Source organism: Ictalurus punctatus, chromosome 3 (genome assembly GCF_001660625.3).
Source record: "Ictalurus punctatus breed USDA103 chromosome 3, Coco_2.0, whole genome shotgun sequence".
Taxonomy (NCBI): domain Eukaryota; kingdom Metazoa; phylum Chordata; class Actinopteri; order Siluriformes; family Ictaluridae; genus Ictalurus; species Ictalurus punctatus.
Window position 1 is genome coordinate 30,385,794 of NC_030418.2, and position 24,628 is coordinate 30,410,421.

Genomic DNA, 24,628 nt, shown 5'->3' on the forward strand with positions numbered 1-24,628 from the left:
TGGTGATGAGAGAGAGCTTCATTCACACCCCAGCGTCTCTGCAGCAGCATCATGGTCTTCTGCTGGGGCGATTCATCCAGAGGACAGCTGGCTTTTCCCGGCACTGGAGGGAATGGCATCACCACACCGACTTCAGTCAACTTTAATGAACAACTCGTTCAGATCTCTTGTGGAGAACAGCACACTTTATTCCTGACTGTCAGCGGACAGGTGCTGTCCTGTGGCCGAAACTCTAAAGGACAGCTGGGACGGTCCAAGAGCAAAGACACCAGACTGCCAGGTAAATACAGAGAGAGAGAGAGAGAGAGAGAGAGAGAGAGAGAGAGAGAGAGAGAGATTTAAATGCGCAATGACAGACTAACACTTTGTAACAGGTTTATAAAATGAGAAAAATGTCATCAGACTCCCAGATTTTTTACCCACTGTGTTAAAGAGAAAATTATTTTACTCAGCAGTGTTGTAAGTTAAATAACAGTCTTCTCTGACCTCTTTTCAGACATTTTTAAGCACTTTCTTTTATTGCCAAGATGTCTGAGTTTCAGTTTCGTTTCTGCGGTTCTGATCTCTGAAATACTTGGCACACATCCATCATCAGACCACAGTACACTGTTAGATAAAACACTGTACTGGGGCATTTTTATTACTCAGAGATGTCATTCATGCTATTTAAAGTACTCTGACAGGCACTACAGTGGTTCTTAAGCTCAAATTAATGTAGTTTGATTAAGTTCATTTTACAGTTATATACAGCAAAAAGTCAAGTGTTGAATTAACTCTCACAAAATTCATTTCAACAATTTTTCATGGTTTATATAGCTCTACAATCTCCAGAGTTAAATGAACACTTTCAAAATATTAAACATTTAACATTATGCCAGAGTTCCTTCTTCAACTTGCAAAACAGAGTTAAAGTAATGGATTAGACAAACAGCACTGCTCACATTTTTAACATTTGGGTAGTGTTAGTTTCACTTCCTGAAGTGTCGAACTATCTACGCTGAAATTCTTTTCAAAATGAATTATAAGCATTAATTCCAATAAACAAAATATTTTTCAAAAATAACTTTTTTTTTTTTTGCCTTTTCACCCTAGCGGTCATTCATACATACAATTAAAACAGTGTGAATGAAGGTATAATGTACAAACTTTCATCTGAAACGTTGTATGCGCTCTGAATATCCAACGGTTTATGAAATCTAAGCTCAGACATTTTTATTATACACCTTTCCTCGCTTTGTAATACTCTGAAAGCATGATGATCGTCATCAAAATGCTCTATGAATACCTTGTTTGTCAATAATAATAATAATAATAATAATAATAATAATAATAAAAGTGATCTTCAACCAAAAGTATGTGACTTATTTGACAAAAGACTGGCATGTCCTCTCCCACTGCACTGCAGTCCAGCTTTATACTCTACACCATCAACTTTCAGCCAACTAGTTGAGAAAACTTTTGACAAGATCGTTTCACGCATTTCATTGTTGACCACATTCTCATCTCTGAGGGAAAAAGATTGAATTGGCCCATACTCTTTTTCTTTGAGGGTGAATGTTTCCCACTGATAAACAATGGAACCAAAGCAAGCGATTTGGTTATGTTTTTGACATTTTTAGAATAAGCTTTAAACAGATTGTGTTTGGCTTTGAACCTCATACACCACACATGTAATAATGGGCCAATTTTCCTTATTGAAGATGGCTAATGATTCATAAAATGATGTTTAGGTATCAAGTTCCTATATGTGGATACATGTGCTTAAATAGTTTGTGGTGGTCAACAATCAAATGCTTTAAATATATTTATACCTAGAGTAAGATAAGGTGAAAAAATGCTTCCTTGTTTTAATGCATTCACTCATGGATCAATATATTTCAGGAGAGAATTTCCATTTAAGTAAAATATGTAGCTTTTACATATTAATATAACGTCCTTTTTTTTGTTATAAATTAAGTTTTTAAATGTAGACATCTCTTTTTATTAGGTTTAACCAAACCTTCCATTATGTACTTATCTTTGTTTAGCTTATATATTTGAATTAAGTGGAAATTCTGTCCTTAATTTAAATACATTGATCCATGATTTTTTTTTTCAGTGTAAACAAAATCTCAATACATTCTTTTTAGAGCCCTTTCTTCAGTTATGGAGAATAGTCTTTTTCTGTCTTTCTCTATCATGCCTCAGTTTCGTTCTCTCTTTCTGTTTCTTTTATTGTCTCTCACACTGTGTTTTCACTCTCTCCCTCTCTCCGCAGTGAAGATTGAAGGCTTGGGAGCTGTAGCTGCAGTAGCATGTGGACAGGACCACAGTTTGGCTCTGTGCGATTCAGGTCAAGTGTTTTCCTGGGGAGCGGGCGGAGAAGGTCAGCTGGGCCAGAGAAACTCAGCGGCAAAATGTCCCAAACCTGTGTAAGTATGGACAGGGGTGTCCAAAGTCCGGCTTAGAGGGCAGAGAAACCGACGCAGCTGGAAACTATGTGGGCAGAAGCTCATTTTTATTAAAGGAAATAGGGTGCAAAACATTATTAGAGCTAATAAGTGGCAAGCTTTCCAACTAATAATGTGTGGTGTCCATGGCGGTCATATATGTAGGCCGCAGTGTGTTCTGGGAAACTGAGTTTCTTGTCAATTCCGGTGTTGACCTGACACTGAAAGATTAATCTTGTCCTGCCATGATCATGACCTGTCTTATCCTTATCTCAAGACCCCTATGTACTCATATCCAACATCCTTCATATGTTAGCACATTTCATACTGTATACTGTAATGGTTTATAATCCCAGTATCTGATGTCATCTTAAGGAAGGTAAGGTTGGGATAAAAACGTCAAAAAATGTGCAAATAACATGGCAGTTTCTAAAACTCAAACATCGTTCTATTTTTCCAGACCAGTTCAGATACAATTACCTTTCCAGATCCCAGTTGTGCAGGTGGCTTGTGGAAATTTCCATTCTTTGGCTCTTACCAAGGGTGAGTGTATGGTGAAAGTTTTTCAAAACCAGTAACCTTCTTTTTAAAAACATGAACTAGATCAAATAAATGAATGTTGAACACAACCTGGCTAATTATAATATAAATAACTGTCTTGAAGGAGGTGAAGTCCTTTCATGGGGTCAGAATAAATATGGGCAGCTGGGACTGGGGAAATCAGTGGACCTGCAGACTGAACCTGCTCTGGTACGATCTCTTGTCGGAGTTCCAGTCATTCAGATCTCCGCCGGTGGAGCTCACACCCTGGCACTGGCTCTCCCAGCTCAAGTGTTCTGCTGTGGAGCTAATAGTGTTGGACAGCTGGGCCTTAATAGGACTGATGTAAAAGGTACTGTTGTACATTTTTCCATATATAATATATTGAGCATTATTCCATTGTTCCAGTATTTATTGTGTATGTGGCTGGTTAAAAACACATGGTATTCCATAGGTCCAGCAACATAGGAGAACAAAAACATAACCGTTTTTTCAATATACAATTTCCTAGTAGTAGCATTATTCGGATTAATTATTTGTTCAGATACATCATGGTCTGTAAAAATATAAATGATGCTGGATGTATGGGACACTCTGTAGCTCAATGGAAGATAATGGTGGCCAATCAGTTGGGTGCTATAAGCAAAGAATAAGGAAAATATTATAGGAAATAAAGTTATAGGAAAATAAACAATGGTAGGGTGTGATATGGCCAAAGTACTGTTCCTGTTCCCACCCTGAAATTAATTATTTTCCAATAACTATGTATCTCAACATGTTTTATTCTTCTTATACCACAGCACTTTTGCAACGATTATATTTTTTATTTATTAACGAACAATGTTGGGGTGCATGGTGGTTTAGTGATTAACACGTTTGCCTCACACCTAGGGTAGGGGACTGTGTGCACAGAGTTTGCATGTTTCCCCCGTGCTTCAGGATTTCTTCCAGGAACTCTGGTTCGCTCCCCCAGTCCAAAGACATGTATTGTAGGCTGATTGGCATTTCCAAATTGTCTGTAGTGTGTGAATGGGTGCGTGAGTGTGTGTGATTGTGCCCTGCGATGCATTGGCACCCTGTCCAGGGTTTTCCCCCACCTCGTGCCCCGAGTCCCCTGGGACAGGCTCCAGGCTCCCTATGACCCTCTGTAGGATAAGTGAGACAGAAAATGCATGGATGGATGATCAATGTCATACTTTTTAAACTGTTCAGAGATGCATTTAATGTTGTGGAACATCAGAAAGACAAGTACGTTCCTATTATCACTTACATTGTAACAGCTACAAACAGTTGTTCCCAAGCTGTCAGTCACGACCTCAGCTGTCATGTTACTGAGACGACTTGAAGACTTTCCTGATCAGATATCTGATACTGTTATAGATGTCCTATTAGGAATCTAGCTGACCCTCTGCAAGCTTCTGTTGTCAATGCTTTAAGAGAATTTCAGATTGGAAACTATCTAATTTCATATGATACCAGTCCAGTGTTTCATACAAAATAGACCTGATACTGGTACTTGGTGCATCCCTATTTTTATCCAAAGTGACTTACACGTGGGAAAGAATCCAAGCAAAACAGCTAAGCATTAGGGGCCTTCTTCAACGGTCCAATGGTGGATCTTAGCATGCTGGACTTTCTACATAAAGAAGGCTAGTAAAATATTTTATCTTACAGGCCGATTTGCAGTATGTGCAGTTCCAGCTCTGAGGAACTTGGGGGTGTCTTCCATCAACTGTGGAGCGGCTCACACTGCTGTCCTCACTAAGGTACGTTGAATGAGTCAAGGTCACAGACAAACAGCTGGGTAAATTCAAATTTGTCCATATTGGCTAATATAATGGTAATTTATTCTTTTAATTTCTTTTAATTTGTGCTACGTGTGCTACAGAACAGTTCTACATGTTCCACACAAATATTCTACATTAGCTGTAGATAGCATTTATACAGATTCCAATCGACCTGCCTCATCATTCAGTTGCTGAAAGTTTGCTATTATCTTCAGGCTGGAGAGGTGTACACATTCGGAGAGGGAGCTCATGGTCAACTTGGGCACAACTCCACCAATAATGAGCTTCGACCCAGGAAAGTTGAGGGCCTTGATGGACCTGCTAAACAAGTAACCTGTGGCAGGTGATGAACAAATAAGATATTCACACAACAGATTCTCTTTCGTTTTCACAAAATAGAGAACAATTTCCTTATGCAAACTACATGCACAATTAGTGGGTGTGTTGCGTATGATTTCCAAACTTATATACAAATCAGAGGAAGAATAATTTAAATACAGCATTGACATGGGTTAATTGTTCTCCAGCGTCACAGAGATTCCCAGAAGAGTGAAATAGAAACTTATTACATGTTAGCATAACTGGATATCATGTATGAAATCAAAATAGGAGTGTAGATATGAGAATTTTCTGTTTATAAGGTAGATATAAAGAAAACCACTTCAGAGGCTCTGTTTAAATGCTGTTCGGAGGTGTGACCACCAATGAATATGTAACCAACTGTAACGTTAAATCATGATTTTGCATTATTATTTTATAACATTCTCATTATTTTGAGATACCAAGACATATATATTTTTTGCTTTTTAAGAAAGTGATGGCTTATATTTTGTAATCAAATGTAGGAAAAAGGCTTATGCAAATTTAATACCTGCTCTTCAGTCTTATTAATGTGCACACACACTGAGCATTCCCAAAGTGATTCAGGCTATGGTAAATCACATTGTGGGTGGAAAATTAATGTGTTTGAATAGTGTCACGTAATGGAGGCTGAGACATATGCAAGTGCAGTTTATAGTTTTATTAAGAACTGGTAATCCAAAGAGCAAGGCAAAAGGCAAACAAAGACAAGCAAAGGTCAGGCAATCAACAAACAGGCATGAAGTAAGCAAGTCAAAGCACAAAGCACAAAATGAGAAACTATAACAACATGAGATCGAGGCTTGGTAAACAACAGAGAAAATCTTAACTGTGTTTACCTCACAAAGACATTGTGAATAAGCAGTCTCATATATTGTGGTGTGATTGTCAGTGTGATTGGGAACAGGTGTGTGATTAGTTTTCAGGAGACAGTGACGTGTCTGTGTCTTTCATTGGGAGTTGTAGTCATCGGCCATGTTTGTAGTTTGCAGTGATTTCTGGGAAATGGCGTCTCTAGTTTGCTGTGACGGGACACATAGACACTATCCTGTACCTGTTGTAGCTTTAGATAGAAACACCAAATTGCACATACATAAAAATAAACATGCAAAATATACATGTTATTTTGTTCATGGGATAAATGAAATATTCTGTAGCCTCTGTTAGTAAATCAGCTTGCATGTTTGTTTGATTTTTAAATGGATGTTAACATTTGTATTATGTAAAGAATAAAACACAACAGGGTGTGCTGTCATAGGAAAATAATCGACAACAGGGTGCTGTGATGCGGCCTGACGTGAAACAGTTGTTTTCTTATAAAACATGGCCTGAAGTGTTTTATTCCTCTTATAACACAGCAGGTTGAATTGTATTTATTAAATAATGAGGGATTTTACTTTTTATTCATTTGTAGTTACATTTAAATTTGTGGAATGTCTGCAGCTTGTCATGCTACAGAGAAAGCACAGAGATGGTAATTTTAAAGTTACAACTTTACCTCTGACTGTTACAAAATACTGATACTGGAGACTCCTTACAGAAAACTTCTCCATGATAAATGATTACACACATTTTTCTTATGTATTCATGTCATTACTATAGAAACAATAACATAGTAGAAGGAGTGCATTAACATTAGAATTACAGCTGGAACTGCTGTCAGATCTATTGTTATAGAAAATTAATCAACACCTTCAGACCAATGAGAATCGAGAATTCAACTGTACTATGATATAATATGATTTTATAAACATAAACCTTTAAATAATTCAGGACTTATGAGTAGCAAAAAATGTATTACTGATGCTGTTGCTTGGTTTCTCTTCTTACATTTACATTTATTCATTTAGCAGACACTTTTATCTAAAGTGAATTGCAAATGAGGAAATTCAGTTGAATTCAATTCAATTTTATTTATATAGCGCTTTTTACAATAGACATTGTCTCAAAGCAGCTTTATAGAAATATCAACATGGTATATAGATATTAAAGGTGAGAATTTATCTCAACTAAGCAAGCCGGTTGCGACGGTGGCAAGGAAAAACTCCCTAAGAGGAAGAAACCTTGAGAGGAACCAGACTCAGAAGGGAACCCATCCTCATCTGGGTAATGACAGATAGTGTGAAAAAGTTTGTTATGTTCGTTAAATGAAGTCTGTTTGGCCTTAGAAGCAGCCATCGTCCCAGCAATCTGGTATTGGAGTAGATGAGAGCTCCATCCAGAGGTAGGATATCCGAAAACGGATCAGGCAGGTCCGGAGAGCAGAAAGGATCAGGATCTCTAGTATCTCCATAAAAATTGTGTGTGCCTCGAGAGAAGGAGAGAGGGAGAGAAAAGATTATTAGGACAGTGCTTAGCATAACAGAAAGTCTAGTCAGGGTATGCTTGAGTAAACAAAACTTGAAACTGTGTCTGAGTCACGAACACTAATTGGAAGACTGTTCCATAACTGTGGGGCTCTATAAGAGAAAGCTCTTCCCCCTGCTGTAGCCTTTGATCTAAGTAGGCATGGTGGACCATAGAAAACCAAAAGGTTGCTTAGAAACTGTATCACGAGACCATTTAGTGCTTTATAGGTTAATAATAGTATTTTATAATCAATATGAGATTTCACTGGGAGCCAGTGCAGTGTTGATAAGATCGGGGTGATATGGTCGTATCTTCTGATTCTAGTTAGGACTCTAGCAGCTGCACTCTGGACTAACTGGAGTTTGTTTATGCACCTACTGGAACATCCAGACAGTAAAGCTTTACAGTAATCTAGTCTAGAGGTGACGAATGCATGAACTAATATTTCTGCATCATATAATAACAATATATTTCTTATTTTATAAATATTTCTGAGATGAAAGAAGGCTATCCTAGTAATATTATCTACATGAGCATCAAATGGTAGACTGGAGTCAATAATCACACCAAGGTCTTTTACTGCTGCACATGATGAAACAGAAAGACCATCCAGAGTAACTGTGTGATCAGAAAGCTTACTTCTAGATACACATGGTCCTAATACAAGTACTTCCGTCTTATCAGAATTAAGTAAAAGGAAGTTAGTTAGCATCCAATGTCTAATGTCCTTTACACATTCCTCAACTTTACTAAGCTGGTGTCTCTCCTCTGGCTTCGCTGAAACATACAGCTGTGTATCATCAGCATAACAGTGGAAGCTAATTCCATGTTTACAAATAATTTGACCTAGAGGTAGCATATATAAAGTAAAAAGCAGTGGGCCTAAAACAGAACCTTGTGGAACACCAAATTTAACCTCAGTATGCGTGGATAAATCTCCATTTACAATTACGAACTGATAGCGAATTGGTCAAATAAGACCTGAGCCAGCAGAGGACTGTTCCCTTAATGTCAACAACATTTTCTAATCTGTTAAGGAGAATAGTATGATCTATAGTATCAAAATCTGCACTGAGGTCAAGTAACACAAGCAACGAGACACAACCCTGATCAGAGGCCAGTAGTAGGTCGTTTACTACTTTAACTAACGCTGTCTCTGTGCTATGATGAGGTCTAAATCCTGACTGATACATTTCATGAATGTTGTTCCTATGCAAGTATGAGCATAACTGCTGTGCTACAACCTTTTCTAAGATCTTGGAGATGAAGGGGAGATTGGATATAGGTCTACAGCTGGACAGTTGAGAGGGGTCAAGGTCAGGTTTTTTAATCAGGGGTTTAATAACTGCTTATTTAAGTGATTTAGGTACATAGCCAGTGCTAAGGGGAGAATTGATTATATGTAAAAGTGGTTCAATTACTCCAGGACAAATCTGAATAGATTTTTTTTTTATTCCTAGTTAATTTTGCTACTGTGTTGAATAGAAATCTAGAATTGTTTTTGTTATCTCCTATTAAGGTGGAGAGATAGACTTTTCTAGCATCGCTAAGAGATTTTCTATAGTTCAGTATCTCCCTTTCCATGCTGTTTGAAATACTACAAATTTGGTTTGACGCCATGTACGTTCTAATTGTCCAGTGGTCTGTTTTAAGGTACGCGTTTGATCGTTATATAAGGGTGCTAGTTTTTTTCTCTCTAATTAATTTTCTTTTGAGTGGAGCCACTCTATCTAGCGTGTAGCGGAGTGTTGACTCTAAGCATTCAGTCACCTGATCAAGTTCTATCGGATCAGACGGTTTTACGCAGGCGAGGCGAGGTAGAAATATTATGATCAATACGTATTATGACCGAGATAAGATAATAGTCGGAGACAACTTCAGACTGCGGAAAAATTACAATATTTTCTATATTTAATCCGTATGTTAGTATGAGGTCAAGAGTGTGACCACCATTATGAATAGGTCTGATTATGTTCTGATTAATCAATACTGAATCTAAAATGGACACAGCCACTATTCTCAGAGGGTCTTCTGGGTTATCAAAATGAATATTAAAATCACAGACGATTAATGCTTTATCTACAGAAACAACCAAGTTTGAGATAAAGTCTGCAAATTCACTAAGAAATTCAATATATGGCCCTGGGGGTCTGTAAATAATAATTTGAGGAATTGACTTATTTTTTGTGGCTACATAAGTTATGCTGGTATAAAGAATTTCAAAAGAATTAAATTTATGACTAGGTTTTTGTGTGACGCCTAGATTTTGACTATGGATGAGACCAACACCTCCTCCTCTACCAATTGAACAAGGCTGATGTATATAACTGTATCCAGGAGGACTTGCTTCATTTAATGCTATGTACTCGTTTGGTTTAATCCAAGTTTCTGTTAAACACATTATATTAAATTCCTGATCAGTAATGATTTTGTTAACAATAAGAGCCTTAGACGCAAGAGATCTAATGTTTAATAGTCCTAACTTCAGATTTAAGGTGCTGGATGTGCATTTAGTATGATCTAATTTTATGTTAATTAGGTTACTAAAACAAACTTTCCAAAATTTTCTATGTATTTGTATAGCATGGGGAACAGACACAGTCTCTATAGTATGTACTACAGGTGTTGAACTATTAATTGAACATCGCTTATGATAAACGTTGTTATTGTAGGAAGATATAATTACGGTAGGCAGTCACTTGGTCTGTAGCGTCTGGGAGATGTTGTTTGATGGCAGTTCTGCTCCGAGGCTGCTGGGGTGCAGGCCATCAGGACGAAACAACCTAGGACACTCCTAGAACAGATTCCAGTTATAAACAAACAGCAGATCCTGTTCATTACACCAAGAAACTAACCAGTCATTCAAAGCAAGAAGTCTACTGAACTTTTCAGCTCCACGTCTGTAGGTGAGAAGAGGTCCAGAGACGATGATCTTCGTGGTGGGTGATCTGCCTCATACTGTCTCAATCAGGCTGGCGAAGTCCCTCTTGAGAACCTCCGTCTGCCGCAGCCTGATGTCGTTTGCCCCCGCGTGCAGCACAACCGCTCCAATGCCTTCGTCCTTCTTCAGGATCCCGGATACCTGCGCAATGACATCAAGGACACGAGCACCAGAAAAACAATGTGTGTGCACCTTACCGTTTGTTGAAGCAACGTGGACGTTTCGCACAATGGAGTCCCCGAAGATCACAGAGTTTGGTCTGGTCTGACGGAGAGGGGCGAAGCGGTTCCTGGTTGGTATCTCGAACACCGGAGGTGGAGAGGTCCTTGCCCAGGGTATGGCTCTCACCTTTCGCTGCTGGTGCACCCAAGGTCCGTGGTGAGTCAGCACCGGCGTGACATAGACCTCGGCTGGAAAAGTCTTTGATGCACGGTCCCTGCACAGAGAAACACATGCCGTAGAGGGCCTGGGAGTGGTAATAACATGCTGCGTGCTTACCTTGGATGTGTAGGCAGAGGCACAAGATGTTTCCAGCGCGGTTCTTCGCGCAGCAGCTGGACCTGCTTGTCGAGTAGGCCGCGGATCTGTTTCTCCACATCCTCCAGTTCCAGTCGCACCATGTGCAGCTCGAGCGAGTCCTCATCTGCACTCAAAAGCAGAGAAACAACAGACATATTTGCTTTTTTTAAAAAACAGCAGTAAATGAGATAAATGTGAAATATAAACAAGTCTAACGGTAAGGTGATGTTTTTTAAAGATAATGTGAAGTTGGGGGTGCACGGTGGCTTAGTGGTTAGCATGTTTGCCTCACACCTCCAGGATCCGGGATTCGATTCCCGCCGGGGCCATGTGTGTGCGGAGTTTGCATGTTCTCCCCGTGCTGTGGGGGTTTCCTCCGGGTACTCCGGTTTCCTCCCCCAGTCCAAAGACATGCATGGTAGGCTGATTGGCGTGTCTAAAATGTCCGTAGTGTATGAATGGGTGTGTGAGTGTGTATGTGATTGTGCCCTGCGATGGACTGGCACCCTGTCCAGGGTGTACCCCACCTTGTGCCCGATGCTCCCTGGGATTGGCTCCAGGTTCCCCCGCGACCCTGAAGAAGGAGTAAGTGGTAGAAGATGGATGGATGTGAGGTTGGCATTTTAGGGGTTAGTTAAGTACTCACAGAAGAGGTGGGTCTTTAGCTGTTATTTGAAGAGAGTGACAGATTCTGCGGTCCGGATTGAGGTTGGAGGTTCATTCCACCACTGAGGAACAGTTAGTTTGAAGGTTCTGGAAAGGGACCTTAAGCCACGCTGAGTAGGAACTACTAAGCATCGGTCGTTAACCGAACGCAGATTTTGTAATGGAACCTATTGCCTTCAGGAGAGTGTTGAGGTAGGGTGGTGTTGTTCCAGACAAGTTCTTGTACGTGAGCATCAATTTGATACGGGCGGATACAGGAAGCCAGTGGAGGGAAATGAATGGCATTGATAATTTAATAATACACAAGTTCTTGTTTCAGCATTCAATACCAGTTGACAAACTTGACTAATTTATTACTGTTAATCTACTCCACAACAGCCACCACACTCTTGTTCTGATGCCATCCGGTGTCCTCTTCACATTTGGCCGTGATGTCCAAGGTAAGGCGAGTGGTGACACAGAGAACAGCCTGCAGCCAATAAGACTCGAAGGAAACTGGAGCAGCTCAGGAGCAGGGATACACACAGGTCCACAAGCCACAAGTACATTTATTCTTTTGACTGATGTAAAGTTGATAAAGTTGATACTGTATATTACAAAGCTAAGTTAACTGGACAGGAACATGTTAATATTATTAACAGGTAGCATATGCTAAATGACTGTTATATATATATATATATATATATATATATATATATATATATATATATATATATATATATATATATATTATGTACATCTTTACACAAGTTTTTTTTTCAACCCTGTCCTCGACTTAAGATAGCATATAATGCTTTTAAACAATTAAAACTCAGCACTGAAATACATTACATTAAGGATACAACTCTGCAAATTAACTGATTTTTGAAAGGTAAACCAAATGTCAGTATGACCAAAGGTTTTAAAAGCCAGTGAGTTTGACAGACATTCACTGAAGCTGTTTTGAATCTCAAAATTCAACCAAATGCAGCTCCTTCCTTTGGTGTTCCCTCCAAAGCCATGCCAAACAAACACAAACACTCATAGTCCATGCTAACATGAATTACAGGCAAGTATAGAAGCCTTCTTTCTCATGATTATCCGGATGTTGGTGGTCCACACCAGAGTTTTTCACCTGTGCAGATATTTTATTGAAACTGCTGGAATGTGTAAACAAAATTGACTGAATTTCACAAATCACTCTATCTTGAACTGTAAAACATTTTGGAAATTGATATTTTGTACCAAATCCTCCTTGCCTGTAGAGTAGCTGACAGTGATAAATGTGGCAGAAACCACAATTAACTACACCAACACATGAAATTAAATACACTCACGAGTTCTACACACACCCATCACAGCAGTCAAACTGTAAAATGATCAAATCTAACAAGTCAATAAAGAATATTTGTATTATTTCATTGAGCGTGATGCTAGATACTTGCATCACAGTGACACATTTTTATCTGCATCCTTAATTCAATATGTTTTAATTCAAACAGAAATGAAGATATCATCTGGCTGGTGTTCCAACTTTCTTTTCGTCTCACATTCCAAGGTAAACATACTTCCTGAATACGGTATCTCACAAAAGTGAGTACACCCCTCACATTTTTGTAAATATTTGATTATATCTTTTCATGTGACAACACTGAAGAAATGATACTTTGCTACAATGTAAAGTAGTGAGTGTACAGCTTGTATAACAGTATAAATTTGCTGTCCCCTCAAAATAACTCAACACATAGCCATTAATGTCTAAACCGCTGGCAACAAAAGTGAGTACACCCCTAAGTGAAACTGTCCAAATTGGGCCCAAAGTGTCAATATTTTGTGTGGCCAAAATTATTTTCCAGCACTGCCTTAACCCTCTTGGGCATGGAGTTCACCAGCGCTTCACAGGTTGCCACTGGAGTCCTCTTCCACTCCTCCATGATGACATCACGGAGCTGGGGGATGTTAGAGACCTTGTGCTCCTCCACCTTCCATTTGAGGATGCCCCACAGATGCTCAATAGGGTTTAGGTCTGGAGACCTGCTTGGCCAATCCATCACCTTCACCATCAGCTTCTTTAGCAAGGCAGTGGTCGTCTTGGAGGTGTGTTTGGGGTCGTTATCATGCTTCTCCGAAGGGAGGGGATCATGCTCTGCTTCAGTATGTCACAGTACATGTTGGCATTCATGGTTCCCTCAATGAACTTTAGCTCCCCACTGCCGGCAGCACTCATGCAGCCCCAGACCATAACACTCCCGCCACCATGCTTGACTGTAGGCAAAACACACTTGTCTTTGTACTCATCACCTGGTTGCCGCCACACATGCTTGACACCATCTGAACCAAATAAGTTTATCTTGGTTTCATCAGACCACAGGACATGGTTCCAGTAATCCATGTCCTTAGTCTGCTTGTCTTCAGCAAACTGTTTGCAGGCTTTCTTGTGCATCATCTTTAGAAGAGGCTTCCTTCTGGGATGACAGCCATACAGACCAATTTGATGCAGTGTGCGGCGTATGGTCTGAGCACTGACAGGCTGACCCCCCACCACTTCAACCTCTGCAGCAATGCTGGCAGCACTCATATGTCTATTTCCCAAACACAACCTCTGGATATGACACTGAGCACGTGCACTCAACTTCTTTGGTCGACCATGGTGAGGCCTGTTCTGAGTGGAACCTGTCCTGTTAAACCGCTGTATGGTCTTGGCCACTGTGCTGCAGCTCAGTTTCAGGGTCTTGGCAATCTTCTTATAGCCTAGGCCATCTTTATGTAGAGCAACAATTCTTTTTTTTCAGATCCTCAGAGAGTTCTTTGCCATGAGGTGCCATGTTGAACATCCAGTGACCAGTATGAGGGAGTGTGAGAGCGGTGACACCAAATTTAACACACCTGCTCCCCATTCACACCCGAGACCTTGTAACACTAACAATTCACATGACACCGGGGAGGGAAAATGGCTAAATGGGTCCAATTTGGACATTTTCACTTAGAGGTGTACTCACATTTGTTGCCAGCGGTTTAGACATTAATGGCTGTGTGTTGAGTTATTTTGAGGGGACAGCAAATTTACACTGTTACACAAGCTGTAGACTCACTGCTTTACATTGTAGCAAAGTGTAATTTCTTCAGTGTTGTCACATGAAAAGATATAATCAAATATTTACAAAAATGTGAGGGGTGCACTCACTTTTGTTAGATACTGTATATCATGACATGACCTGACCTCTTATATTACCTTATATATTATATATGACCTCTTATATTATACAGTTTTCATTCTTATTATCTATCACTATCTATCTTCAAATGAATGGCAACTGAAACGAATTCAAAACAGAAAACCTCAAAGTTGAACTTGGGGTTTGGGACATGGAAACCCCATGAATTCAAAGGCTAAGAATGCAGTAAACCTTAAAGGAAAGCTTCACACTGAAATATGTTTGTATTGAAATAGTTTAGATGTGCTGAAAGATTCTGCTGCTAATTTATTGGTTGTTCCTGTATTTCAGGCGATATTACAGGGTTACATTGCTAGCATAATTACAATCGAATCTAATTGGACAAATAATTTCAACTATCTTAGACAAAAGGGATAATGATCAGGTTTCATTGTTAGCTCCTAAAAACTAAACAGCATATTAACATTAAAAAAAAATATATATATATATATATATATATATATATATATATATATATATATATATATATATATATATATATTCTTTTCTTTCTTTTTTTCTTTCTTTCTTTCTTTTTTTTGATAAGACCAATATTCTTGGAGAGCCAATTGGAAAACTTGAAGAGGCTCAAGTGCAGAGATGGGTGTCAGTGTTGGAGAGCGATAAAAGCATCAAAGCAATCAAAAGGTAGGAACAAAGTGGCTTAATCTTAGGTTCTAAAGGTGCATCGACCAGAAGAAATAAAACTATGTGATATTTTCATGATACTGTATATTTTTACCACAGGGAGATTTCCTGGACTTTTGCTACAAGTTCAAATCTCGTCGCCTGCTTCATTAAGGACAGGTAAATCTGTTAAGTGTCATGTTATAGGGTTGAAGACGGATGCAAGTGCAGTTTGAGCTTCTATTAAAGATACAGGCAGACACATCTAAATTGTAAGGCAAGTTCAAGGTCAAAACAAGCGAGGGGTCAGGCGATCAGCAAACAGGGTAAACAAGAATCGAAAACGCGAGGACAAAGAAAAAAGGCTTCATACGGGTCTGGCGGAAAACACAGAAACACACCAAACAAGGGGTTGAAAAACTAAACGTAGTCTAAGGGGATAACACAAAACAGCAGAACATTTTAGGAGACAACCAATAACATAACAGGGGTGGAGACAGGACAGAATCCAAAACAAAACACATGTGTGTTTTGCGCGCTAAATGCTTGCAAAATGCGCTAAAGCTCATCATCAAGCTCGCTAAATGCGCGTTAAATGCTCCAACACTTGGCGCGAAGGGCAATCCGTGACATTAAATATCTCACAAATGAGAAACTTGTGGTCAAAACAAGGACATGTTAAATCAATTATTAAACTAGCAGTATAAAATAGTGTGAATATATTTGAAATTTAATATCTCTTTTGGTTTTGTTACTTTTACTCAGTACCTGTGATATGTTGCTTATAGAGTGTATTAACAGTTTTTAAATAACAAATCTGGAGACAATATTAAAATTACTTTCTGTCATCAGTACAAATACACCAGGAACTATTCAGGTTGATTTGAATGCTGCTAGCCAGACCTTTGACCAGCTCCTGAGGATTACCTGGATCAAGAATTCAGTTGAGTTCAAATCCTTTTTTAAGGCAAAGCTTTATATATAGTATATTACTTTACTGTTATTATTACACATTACTTTGTATACCTTGAGTGTCTGCTGAATGAGTAAATATATACATTGCAGGTACACATAGAGGTAACAGAGCAAGTTAAGATTTAGTCCTGTGAATGTCTTCAAATCTTATAATTTACAGTTGGAACATCTGATCATATTTGTGACATAATATGTAGTGTAAATTTCATCACTGTTCTTTTACTTCAGATGATCATCAACCAAGTGGTGAATATACTTTTTCATGCTGCTCCAGTGATGAGGTGTCCTGAGATCTTCCTGCTTCTGCCCACATGCTCCATTCTTCACGAACCGCACAATGTTATTGAACTGGTGCTGCCGCTAGCTGTAGCCATCACAGACCTTAATGAGACTGCCATGAAAAGCTTGAGTAAGATTTTACTGCCATTATTAATTCATGCACACATTCATTTCTGTAGATATGTCCATAGGGATAAGAATAGGAATCCATGTTCCTTCATGGAAAGGCTAGAAGTCGTACTAACACAGTTTTGCCATTTATATTTTCCCCCTGTAAGTGTGCATTGCAGTTTGCAGCATAACAAACACTGCTTTAGTGTTTTGTTTTGGGTTCACGCCATTTTGTTTGCATTTCAGCCTTGTTTCAGTTCTAGGCCTATCTCTGCATCGGGCCTGTCATTGGTGTGTTACCCTATTGTGTCTACCTTTTCTGTGTTAGCTCATTGATTTCTTTATCTCGTTGCAAAGTCTTATCAGGCACTCATGTTATTAAGTCTCAGCTGATTCCTTCATGCCTTAATTTCTAGTTCCATGTATAGCATTTCCTTCTTATTTTCCGTAGCTTACAATTACACTTTACAGCTATGGATCTGCCTGCGTTTTGACCCCATTTTGGATTTCTGACGACATTTCATGGATTGTCCGTAATAAAATCCATGCTGACGTTTGCATCTTGCCTCCCACTTCTGCATGTTACAATATATATCCTTGCTTAACACCATACATGTTTGTTTTTATTGACTAAAAACAGTAATGGCGATAACTCAGATGAAAGTGTAAGGATGATAAAACAGATGATAATTGATGATAAATATGTGGCGTCAACAGGATATTTGTACAGTATAATAATTTTTATAAAACTTTGTGTAGCAGGAAATGCTAGTACTGTAAATGTTATTTGTACAGGACTGTTACTAGGCAGCTTAAGACATTTCCACCCAAGCACCTTAAAGAAAGGCAGTAGTGACACAGCAAATTGTCCTCTGATTAGTGAACATTTGTGAGATCAGAGACGGTTATTATTATTAGTAGTAATGTTACAATAGTATAGTTTACTGCTTATAATGATCATAATTGATTTCATATATTAATGTTTTATGCTTTCCTTGACCTACAGAGGAGTACTGGTCCTCCATGGATGCCAGCATTATGACCAAGCACATCTGTATGTGGAAACAAGCACTTGCCTTCCTCCTGAAGTCCAACATGCGGCTGAACTATAACCCTGGTGTGAAAGCAGTCCTGGAAGTCCTCAAGTTACTTTACAGAGTCAGTGTTTAGTTGTGGCTGTCATACTTACATACATAATACACAGTTATTATACAGATCCAAATCAGAAATTTGTTGTGGTTGGGGACGGGGTGTAGGAAGTATTTGGTGCCCAGCATTAGTTTTGCACTGTAGATGCTCAAACATCCATTTAAAAAATAATAATAATAATATCACACATACAATGTGATACAATTTGATGCAATTTAAAATTCATTATGAATTATTGGACCACCTGGTTTAATCCCAAGCCAATAGATCTGTACAAGTACTATACAGTCTTGAAAAAATGGCTTCTTGTGAGTTCTTGGTAAATGGAGTTCCATTTTTAAAGCCATTCAACTTGAACCCATGTACAAACTGAACATAAATTTCATAAAATGACTTCATAAATCTTTCATAGAAAGTAGCTTAACACTAATCCATATACCTGTGTATTCCATTTAAAGGGAAACAAAAGAGCTGAAAGATCGAGGCAGGTTGCGATCACTGAGTTCTACATAGAGGAGATAGGCACCTCGCCTCTGTTACTCCAACAGGACGTGACGCTGTGGAGGCAGATTAAATGGGGACAACTACTGGTAAAACAGGGTGGTGTTTCTAGCTCAAAACCAGTAAACAAACATAACGAGCTAACTTAAATATTGCTATTATTATTACTTTATAATTCTTATCTTTTCTTTGGAACGAGAGGAGGTGGAACAGACACCTGCTATCTTCTGTCGTTACCCATTTCTCCTGGATCTGAAGAGCAAAATCATCCTTTTAAACTACGTTGCATACATAACACAGGTATTAAAGTTATTGATGATAAACAATATCATGTGATCTTTCATTTTCCCTTTTGACGTTTTCTTCACGAAGCACACAATTAAAAAAACAATGCATGTCTCAATAAATTATAATTAATTATTTATTGTGACATTATGTTGCGTTATGTTATCTTTTTGATAAACCCCATAAAACTGGTAAAATCTTGAAATAATTGTCTAAACCTGTCCCCACTTATTCTGATGTAATTGGTTCCAGATTCTCCATGAGTGGATCCACAATGATGTGGCAGCTGGGGGGATATCTCAGGAGCACTACAAATGTGAGGTTCCGACACCCATCCTCCAGCTGAAACTGAGACGCACCGCCTTGCTCGAGGACACGTTCAGACAACTTGACAATGCTGACCATGACAACTTCAAAAAAGCATTAGTGGTGAGAAGAAAACAGCTTTTACAGCTTTTAAATATTGGTGGTTGCTTAGCACAACCATGTAATACTCCCGCAGTCAGTAGTTAAGCCTTACCTGCTTGGAAGGTTGTGAGATCAACTCTCACGACTGCCAACCAAGGCCATTTATAAATATTTGGGGACCCTAAGCGACAGCTTATTCAGGGCCCCACACCAATCATATTATTTTAGCCTAAAACATTTTTTTACTCTAGATACTAGCTAGCTATAGTGCTGTGAAAAATATATTTTTTATTTATTCTGTTTTTGTGTATATCTTAGATTAAATAGTTTCAGAAATTAAAACAAAATCTAAGATAAAACAAAGGCAAGCTGAGTAAACAATAAATACATTTTTTAAATGATAATGTTGCATATTGAAGCAAAACTGTTATCTAATACCAACTGGGCCTTGTGTGAAAATGTATTTGCCCCTATACTTACTAATTTCCCGAATCTATGAAACTGCATTCATAATGGGGTTCAGCTGGACTAGACGCAACCAGGCCTGATTACTGCAAACCCTGTTCACTCAAATCAACACTTAAATAGAACTTTTTCAACAGCATGAAGTTGGTTAAAAGGTCTTACCCTGTAACACGCTATGCCAAATTGAAAGAAATTCCAGAAATGATGAGGAGGAAGGTGATTGAAATACATCAGTTTGGGAAGGGTTACGAAGCTATTTCAAAGACTCTGGGACACCAGAGAACCACAGTGAGAGCCATTATGTCTAAATGGAAACACTCGGCACAGTAGTTGTTAGAAAATCTTTTGAGGATGTAGAAAATATTAAATGAAATTGATAAGGATGAGAATAAATGGTGCCGTCACACTGACAGAGCTATATCCTCTTTTGAGCACTTGGGAGAGCTGCTATATGAAACACACAAGGTCAGATAGCAAAGTCTCTCAGTTTATTCAAAAAGACAAGAGTATATATCAGACAATAGTTTTAATTCTTATTGGTTAGACACAAATCCTCAGACAGTCATGTGCCTCAGCAACAGTGTGTTCACTGTTCAAGGTAAAAATGGCGGGCTGTTGGTGCATCCCGTACCAGGTGCAAGATAAGAGAAACTAAGGGAGAAAGATTGTGATATGGGTTGTGAAGGAGAAGAGAAAACAGTCACAGTGTTCTCAAGAGAGAGACAACTCACATAAACTCATGAGCTAAAGTAAGATAGCGTGCCATATTAATATTTATCAGTAGTGAACCTTCCCAGAAGTGGCCGACCTTCCAAAATTCCTCCAAGAGCAAAGCAACTAATCATCCAGCAGGTCACAAAAGACCCAAGGACAACATCAAAGAACCTACAGGTCTCTCTTGCATCAATAAAGGTCACTGTTCATGACTCCACTATCAGAAAGACACTGGGCAAAAATGGCATCCATGGAAGAGAGGTGAGGTGAAAACCACTGCCAACTCAGAAGAACATTAAGGCTCGTCTGAATTTTGATGAGCACACCTTGATGATCCTCAAACCTTTTAGGAGAATGTTCTGTGGACTGATAAGTTGAAAGTGGAACTGTTTGGAAGACAGGGATCCCGTTACATCTGGCGTAAACCAAACACAGAATTCCACAAACAGAACATCATACCTAGGCTCAAGCATGGTGGTGGCACACATTCACACACCCATTCATACACTGCAGACTCTTTTTGGACATGCCAATCAGCCTACCATGCATGTCTTTGGAGTGGGGAGTACCCGGAGGAAACCCCCGAAGTACGGGGACAACATGCAAACTGTGCACACACAGGGCCGTGGCAGGAATTGAACGCTCGACCCTGGAGGTGTGAGGTAAACGTACTAACCACTAAGCCACTGTGCCTAACAAATTGTCTAAATCCAATTAATCCAAAAGAACTTCTTACTGGTATTTTCTTCTCTTCTGACTTTTTTCCTATTTCTGTATTTTCCACCACAGAACGATATGAGTGCTTAATGATCAATGCTGCTTCGTGATCTTCTGATGTTATCTTGTCAGTTACCTTATGTAGTTATGTAAATTGCAGTTTCTATTCTTTAAGCATCACAAGGGAACCCCACTGCAACTGCCCCATACATCCAACCTTTTACCAAATGAGAGTAAATTTTGTTTTTAGCATATCAATGTTAAAAAAAATAATAATAATCATGTGGCCCCCTGGTGGACCAGGGGCCATATTCAACTGTTTATATTGCTTATAGCAAGAAAAGCCCTGCCGCCAACTTGCCGCTGTTGAGCAAAGCTCAGTCCTGTCTTAATTTTAAGTCTCTTCGGATCAAAATATCATCCAAATGAGTTGAATGTAAAAATGTAATGTAGTAACCCAAGCTCAGGACTAAACTGGAAACCATGAAGTTGCCTAATACCCTATTGCCCAACAATCTGTTAATTGTGTTTGTTTTCTAAGGCATAAGCATTCCCATAACCTCCAGGTTTCTTGTAGGTGCAGTTTGTAGAAGACTCCAAACTGACTGCAGTGAACAAGAAAGATTTCTTCCTCCATGCCTTTAGTGAGCTTTTGGCTCCTGAATCAAGGATGTTCATGTACAATGACAGTGAAACAATGATCTGGTTCCCTGCCAAGGTGCATAATATATTTCTTCATGCACAAATCAAAATGCTCCTGAGTAATCCTCAGTAATCTTTTTTAAACACATTTGGCTATTACTGTAAGCAGATGAATGATCAATGAATTGCTCTGGTTCTCTCTTTTAGCCAACACATGACTCAAAGCGATACTTCCTGTTTGGGATCCTCTGTGGCCTGGCCTTCTACAACAACAACATAGTGCATATGCCCTTTCCTCTGGCCTTGTTTAAGAAGCTGGTCAATGTAAAGCCCACTCTGGAGGATATGATTGAGTTCAGGCCACAAGTTGGCATGTAAGAAAATTGAATTTATTGATTATTATTGGTATCCTTGTGTTGAAAAGATTAACGTCAGAACATTAAACAGTTAAAGAATATGTGAATGTGGAATTGTAAGTAACCCAAGTGCTGTCTTTGTGTCAGTAATCAGTGGGCTGGAATGTTTTAATTTCTTTAATCATGTCTCTCAGGAGTTTGCGATACCTTTTACATGACTACAAAGATGACGATGCTGAGAACATGGATATCACTTTCCGTGTACGTGACTCAGTGAGTTTGCATAAAATGGCTAAGTATTTGTTACGCATGTTTTATCATTTATGAATAAGCATGTGTCCATCAAACCGCAGGTGCACTGGGATGGTGCGGAGGTGGAGCTGGATTCCAATGAAAGAGAAAAACTTGTGACAAGTGCTAACAAGTATAGTGCATCTTATTCAAATGAGTGAATTTGCAACATTTGCAGTATATTGTGTAATTATTATGCTTGTGCACAAGTAACTGACAGTAGAATTTATAACTGTACTTCATTCTCTGCTTAATATCGCTCTTGGAAAAATAGTGTACATCATTTTCATTGTAGTCACTCAGTATTAGTCACTGCTGAATGGTGTTTTCATGGCCTATTCTTAAACCTACACAGTGTGTTTATATACTGAATATTAATATACTGTGCTTTCTGCAGCCTACCATCCTTTCTGTATATACTGTATACTTATACTTCAACAGGAAGCAGTTTGTGGAAGCCTATGTTGATTACGCACTGAACAAGTCAGTGGAGCAGGTGTTTAATGAGTTTAAGAGGGGATTCTACAAAGCGTGCGATGAAGACGTGGTGAAGTTATTCCAGCCTGAGGAGCTCAGAGGAGCGATGGTGGGCACAGAGGAATACGACTGGGACACATTCAGACAGGTCAAACATGTATTAAAATGCTATAACAAAAAAAATATAATCCTGTTCTGATTTTATACTAAATTCTCAAGTACTATATTGTTATATTTAGAATACAGCATATGCTGGACAGTACCATGTGAGACACCCTACTATCATTGCTTTCTGGGAGGTATTTGAGGAGTTGGCGGATGAGCAAAAGAAAGCCTTTCTCTGTGAGTCCATTCATTTATTCTCATTTTGGAAACATGGAATGAGTAGTCATAAAACTAAAACTGTTTGGGTCAAAGTAGCTACGTTCAGTAGGTCGACTAGGCTATTCTGTCCATACTGTGTACTTGTACAGTGCCCTCAAGAAAAATAAAATTGGCACCTTTCATAAAATGAGCAAAAACAATTGTACAAAATAAACATTATACACAAAATTTTCCACTCACACAATAGGAGAACACATTTATCTTTGTTCTAACAAATTAGTTCTCACTAGAACTGATTCTTTAAATTTTCTATCAAAAAATATACGTGCCACAATTCTTGACATCCCTAAGAAATATTTAAATACATACAAATAAATTGTCATTCTTGAGAAACTTGTATTATTTTTCATTTACTCTCAGTTCCCATCAACTCTATTGTTGCCCTTAACCATGTCCTGTTTCCCAGGGGTATAAATAGGAAATATTTGTCATCAATTCCCATGAGAAAAACCAAAGAACACAAATGAGACAAATGATATTTGACCTTCACAAATATAAATATAAATAAATATATATATTATAAGCAGTTAAAACACCATTAAACAAAATGGTATTTCTTGGGGAAATATTTTGACCCCAAACCTGGTTGCCTCTGCCCGAAGGTTCTAGACTTGGCCTTACGTAGAGCTTTCAACAACACAATGAACCAAATATAATCGACATAGAAATGGTTAAAGAAGCTGAAAATTACTGTTTTACAATGACCACCTCAATCAGAAATGTTCTACATGAAGAGGTGGGACAAAATACCTTAACAAGTGTCTACACCTCCAACAAGGCTAAAGGGTAATCTAAAGAATAATCTAAAATACAGCAAGGTTTCAAAAACACAGCAAGGCAGTGAGTAATGTCAAGGTTCAGAACACAATCAAACACAGGGAATGGTAAGACTTTGCAGTGAGTAACTAGTCCTGGATTGCTTTTATAGTATAAAATTAGATGGAACCAGATTGTCTGCAAAGGTTTCTTTTTTTTATTTACAATGGGTTCAATTAGACAGGTATATATATATATATATATATATATATATATATATATATATATATATATATATATATATATAAATATATATATATATATATATATATATATATATATATATATATATATATATATATATATATATATTATGAAGGATACTACTACATTTGTGTTAGTAGAGTTGTGTTAATGGAGGAACACCTAATGTGGTGAAATGTTGGGCCTCTAAAACTATGGTGCAACATACAGTACAAGTATCTCTATCAAACATAAGCAATTAAATCTGAGTGCTGTAAAATACTGATCTATTTTGTATATGGTGCATGATGACATTTTAAAGTTCTCTGAACTCCTTGGATCATTCTACAATACCCTAACGTAATCTCTTCTTCTGTCCTTCCGTTTTTTTTCAGTGTTTCTGACGGGCTGTGATCGGGTACCTGTCACTGGGATGGAGCAGGTTAGGATGACTGTGTTGGAC

General features: G+C 38.5%; 1 protein-coding gene across 3 annotated transcripts in view; it reads left to right on the forward strand.

The window, feature by feature from the left end:
• LOC108263069 (probable E3 ubiquitin-protein ligase HERC6) overlaps positions 1–24,628 on the forward strand; it is a 25,852-nt gene continuing 1,224 nt past the window's right edge. Inside the window, exons 1-23 of one of the 3 annotated variants that reach the window (XM_053679883.1) lie at positions 1–280; positions 2,258–2,411; positions 2,890–2,972; positions 3,094–3,321; positions 4,644–4,735; positions 4,972–5,099; positions 11,970–12,133; positions 13,073–13,128; positions 15,333–15,433; positions 15,533–15,592; positions 16,265–16,355; positions 16,616–16,796; positions 17,784–17,935; positions 18,385–18,516; positions 18,629–18,727; positions 18,965–19,141; positions 21,594–21,734; positions 21,866–22,032; positions 22,209–22,287; positions 22,368–22,438; positions 22,747–22,930; positions 23,022–23,124; positions 24,561–24,628. The exon at positions 24,561–24,628 is cut by the window's right edge and continues 1,224 nt beyond it. In XM_053679883.1, coding sequence (XP_053535858.1) covers positions 52–280; positions 2,258–2,411; positions 2,890–2,972; positions 3,094–3,321; positions 4,644–4,735; positions 4,972–5,099; positions 11,970–12,133; positions 13,073–13,128; positions 15,333–15,433; positions 15,533–15,592; positions 16,265–16,355; positions 16,616–16,796; positions 17,784–17,935; positions 18,385–18,516; positions 18,629–18,727; positions 18,965–19,141; positions 21,594–21,734; positions 21,866–22,032; positions 22,209–22,287; positions 22,368–22,438; positions 22,747–22,930; positions 23,022–23,124; positions 24,561–24,628 — 2,940 coding nt within the window. In that variant the 5' untranslated portion in view covers positions 1–51. The remainder of the gene's footprint in view (positions 281–2,257; positions 2,412–2,889; positions 2,973–3,093; positions 3,322–4,643; positions 4,736–4,971; positions 5,100–11,969; positions 12,134–13,072; positions 13,129–15,332; positions 15,434–15,532; positions 15,593–16,264; positions 16,356–16,615; positions 16,797–17,783; positions 17,936–18,384; positions 18,517–18,628; positions 18,728–18,964; positions 19,142–21,593; positions 21,735–21,865; positions 22,033–22,208; positions 22,288–22,367; positions 22,439–22,746; positions 22,931–23,021; positions 23,125–24,560) is intronic. The other 2 variants (XM_053679884.1, XM_053679885.1) reach the window with 2 other exon arrangements.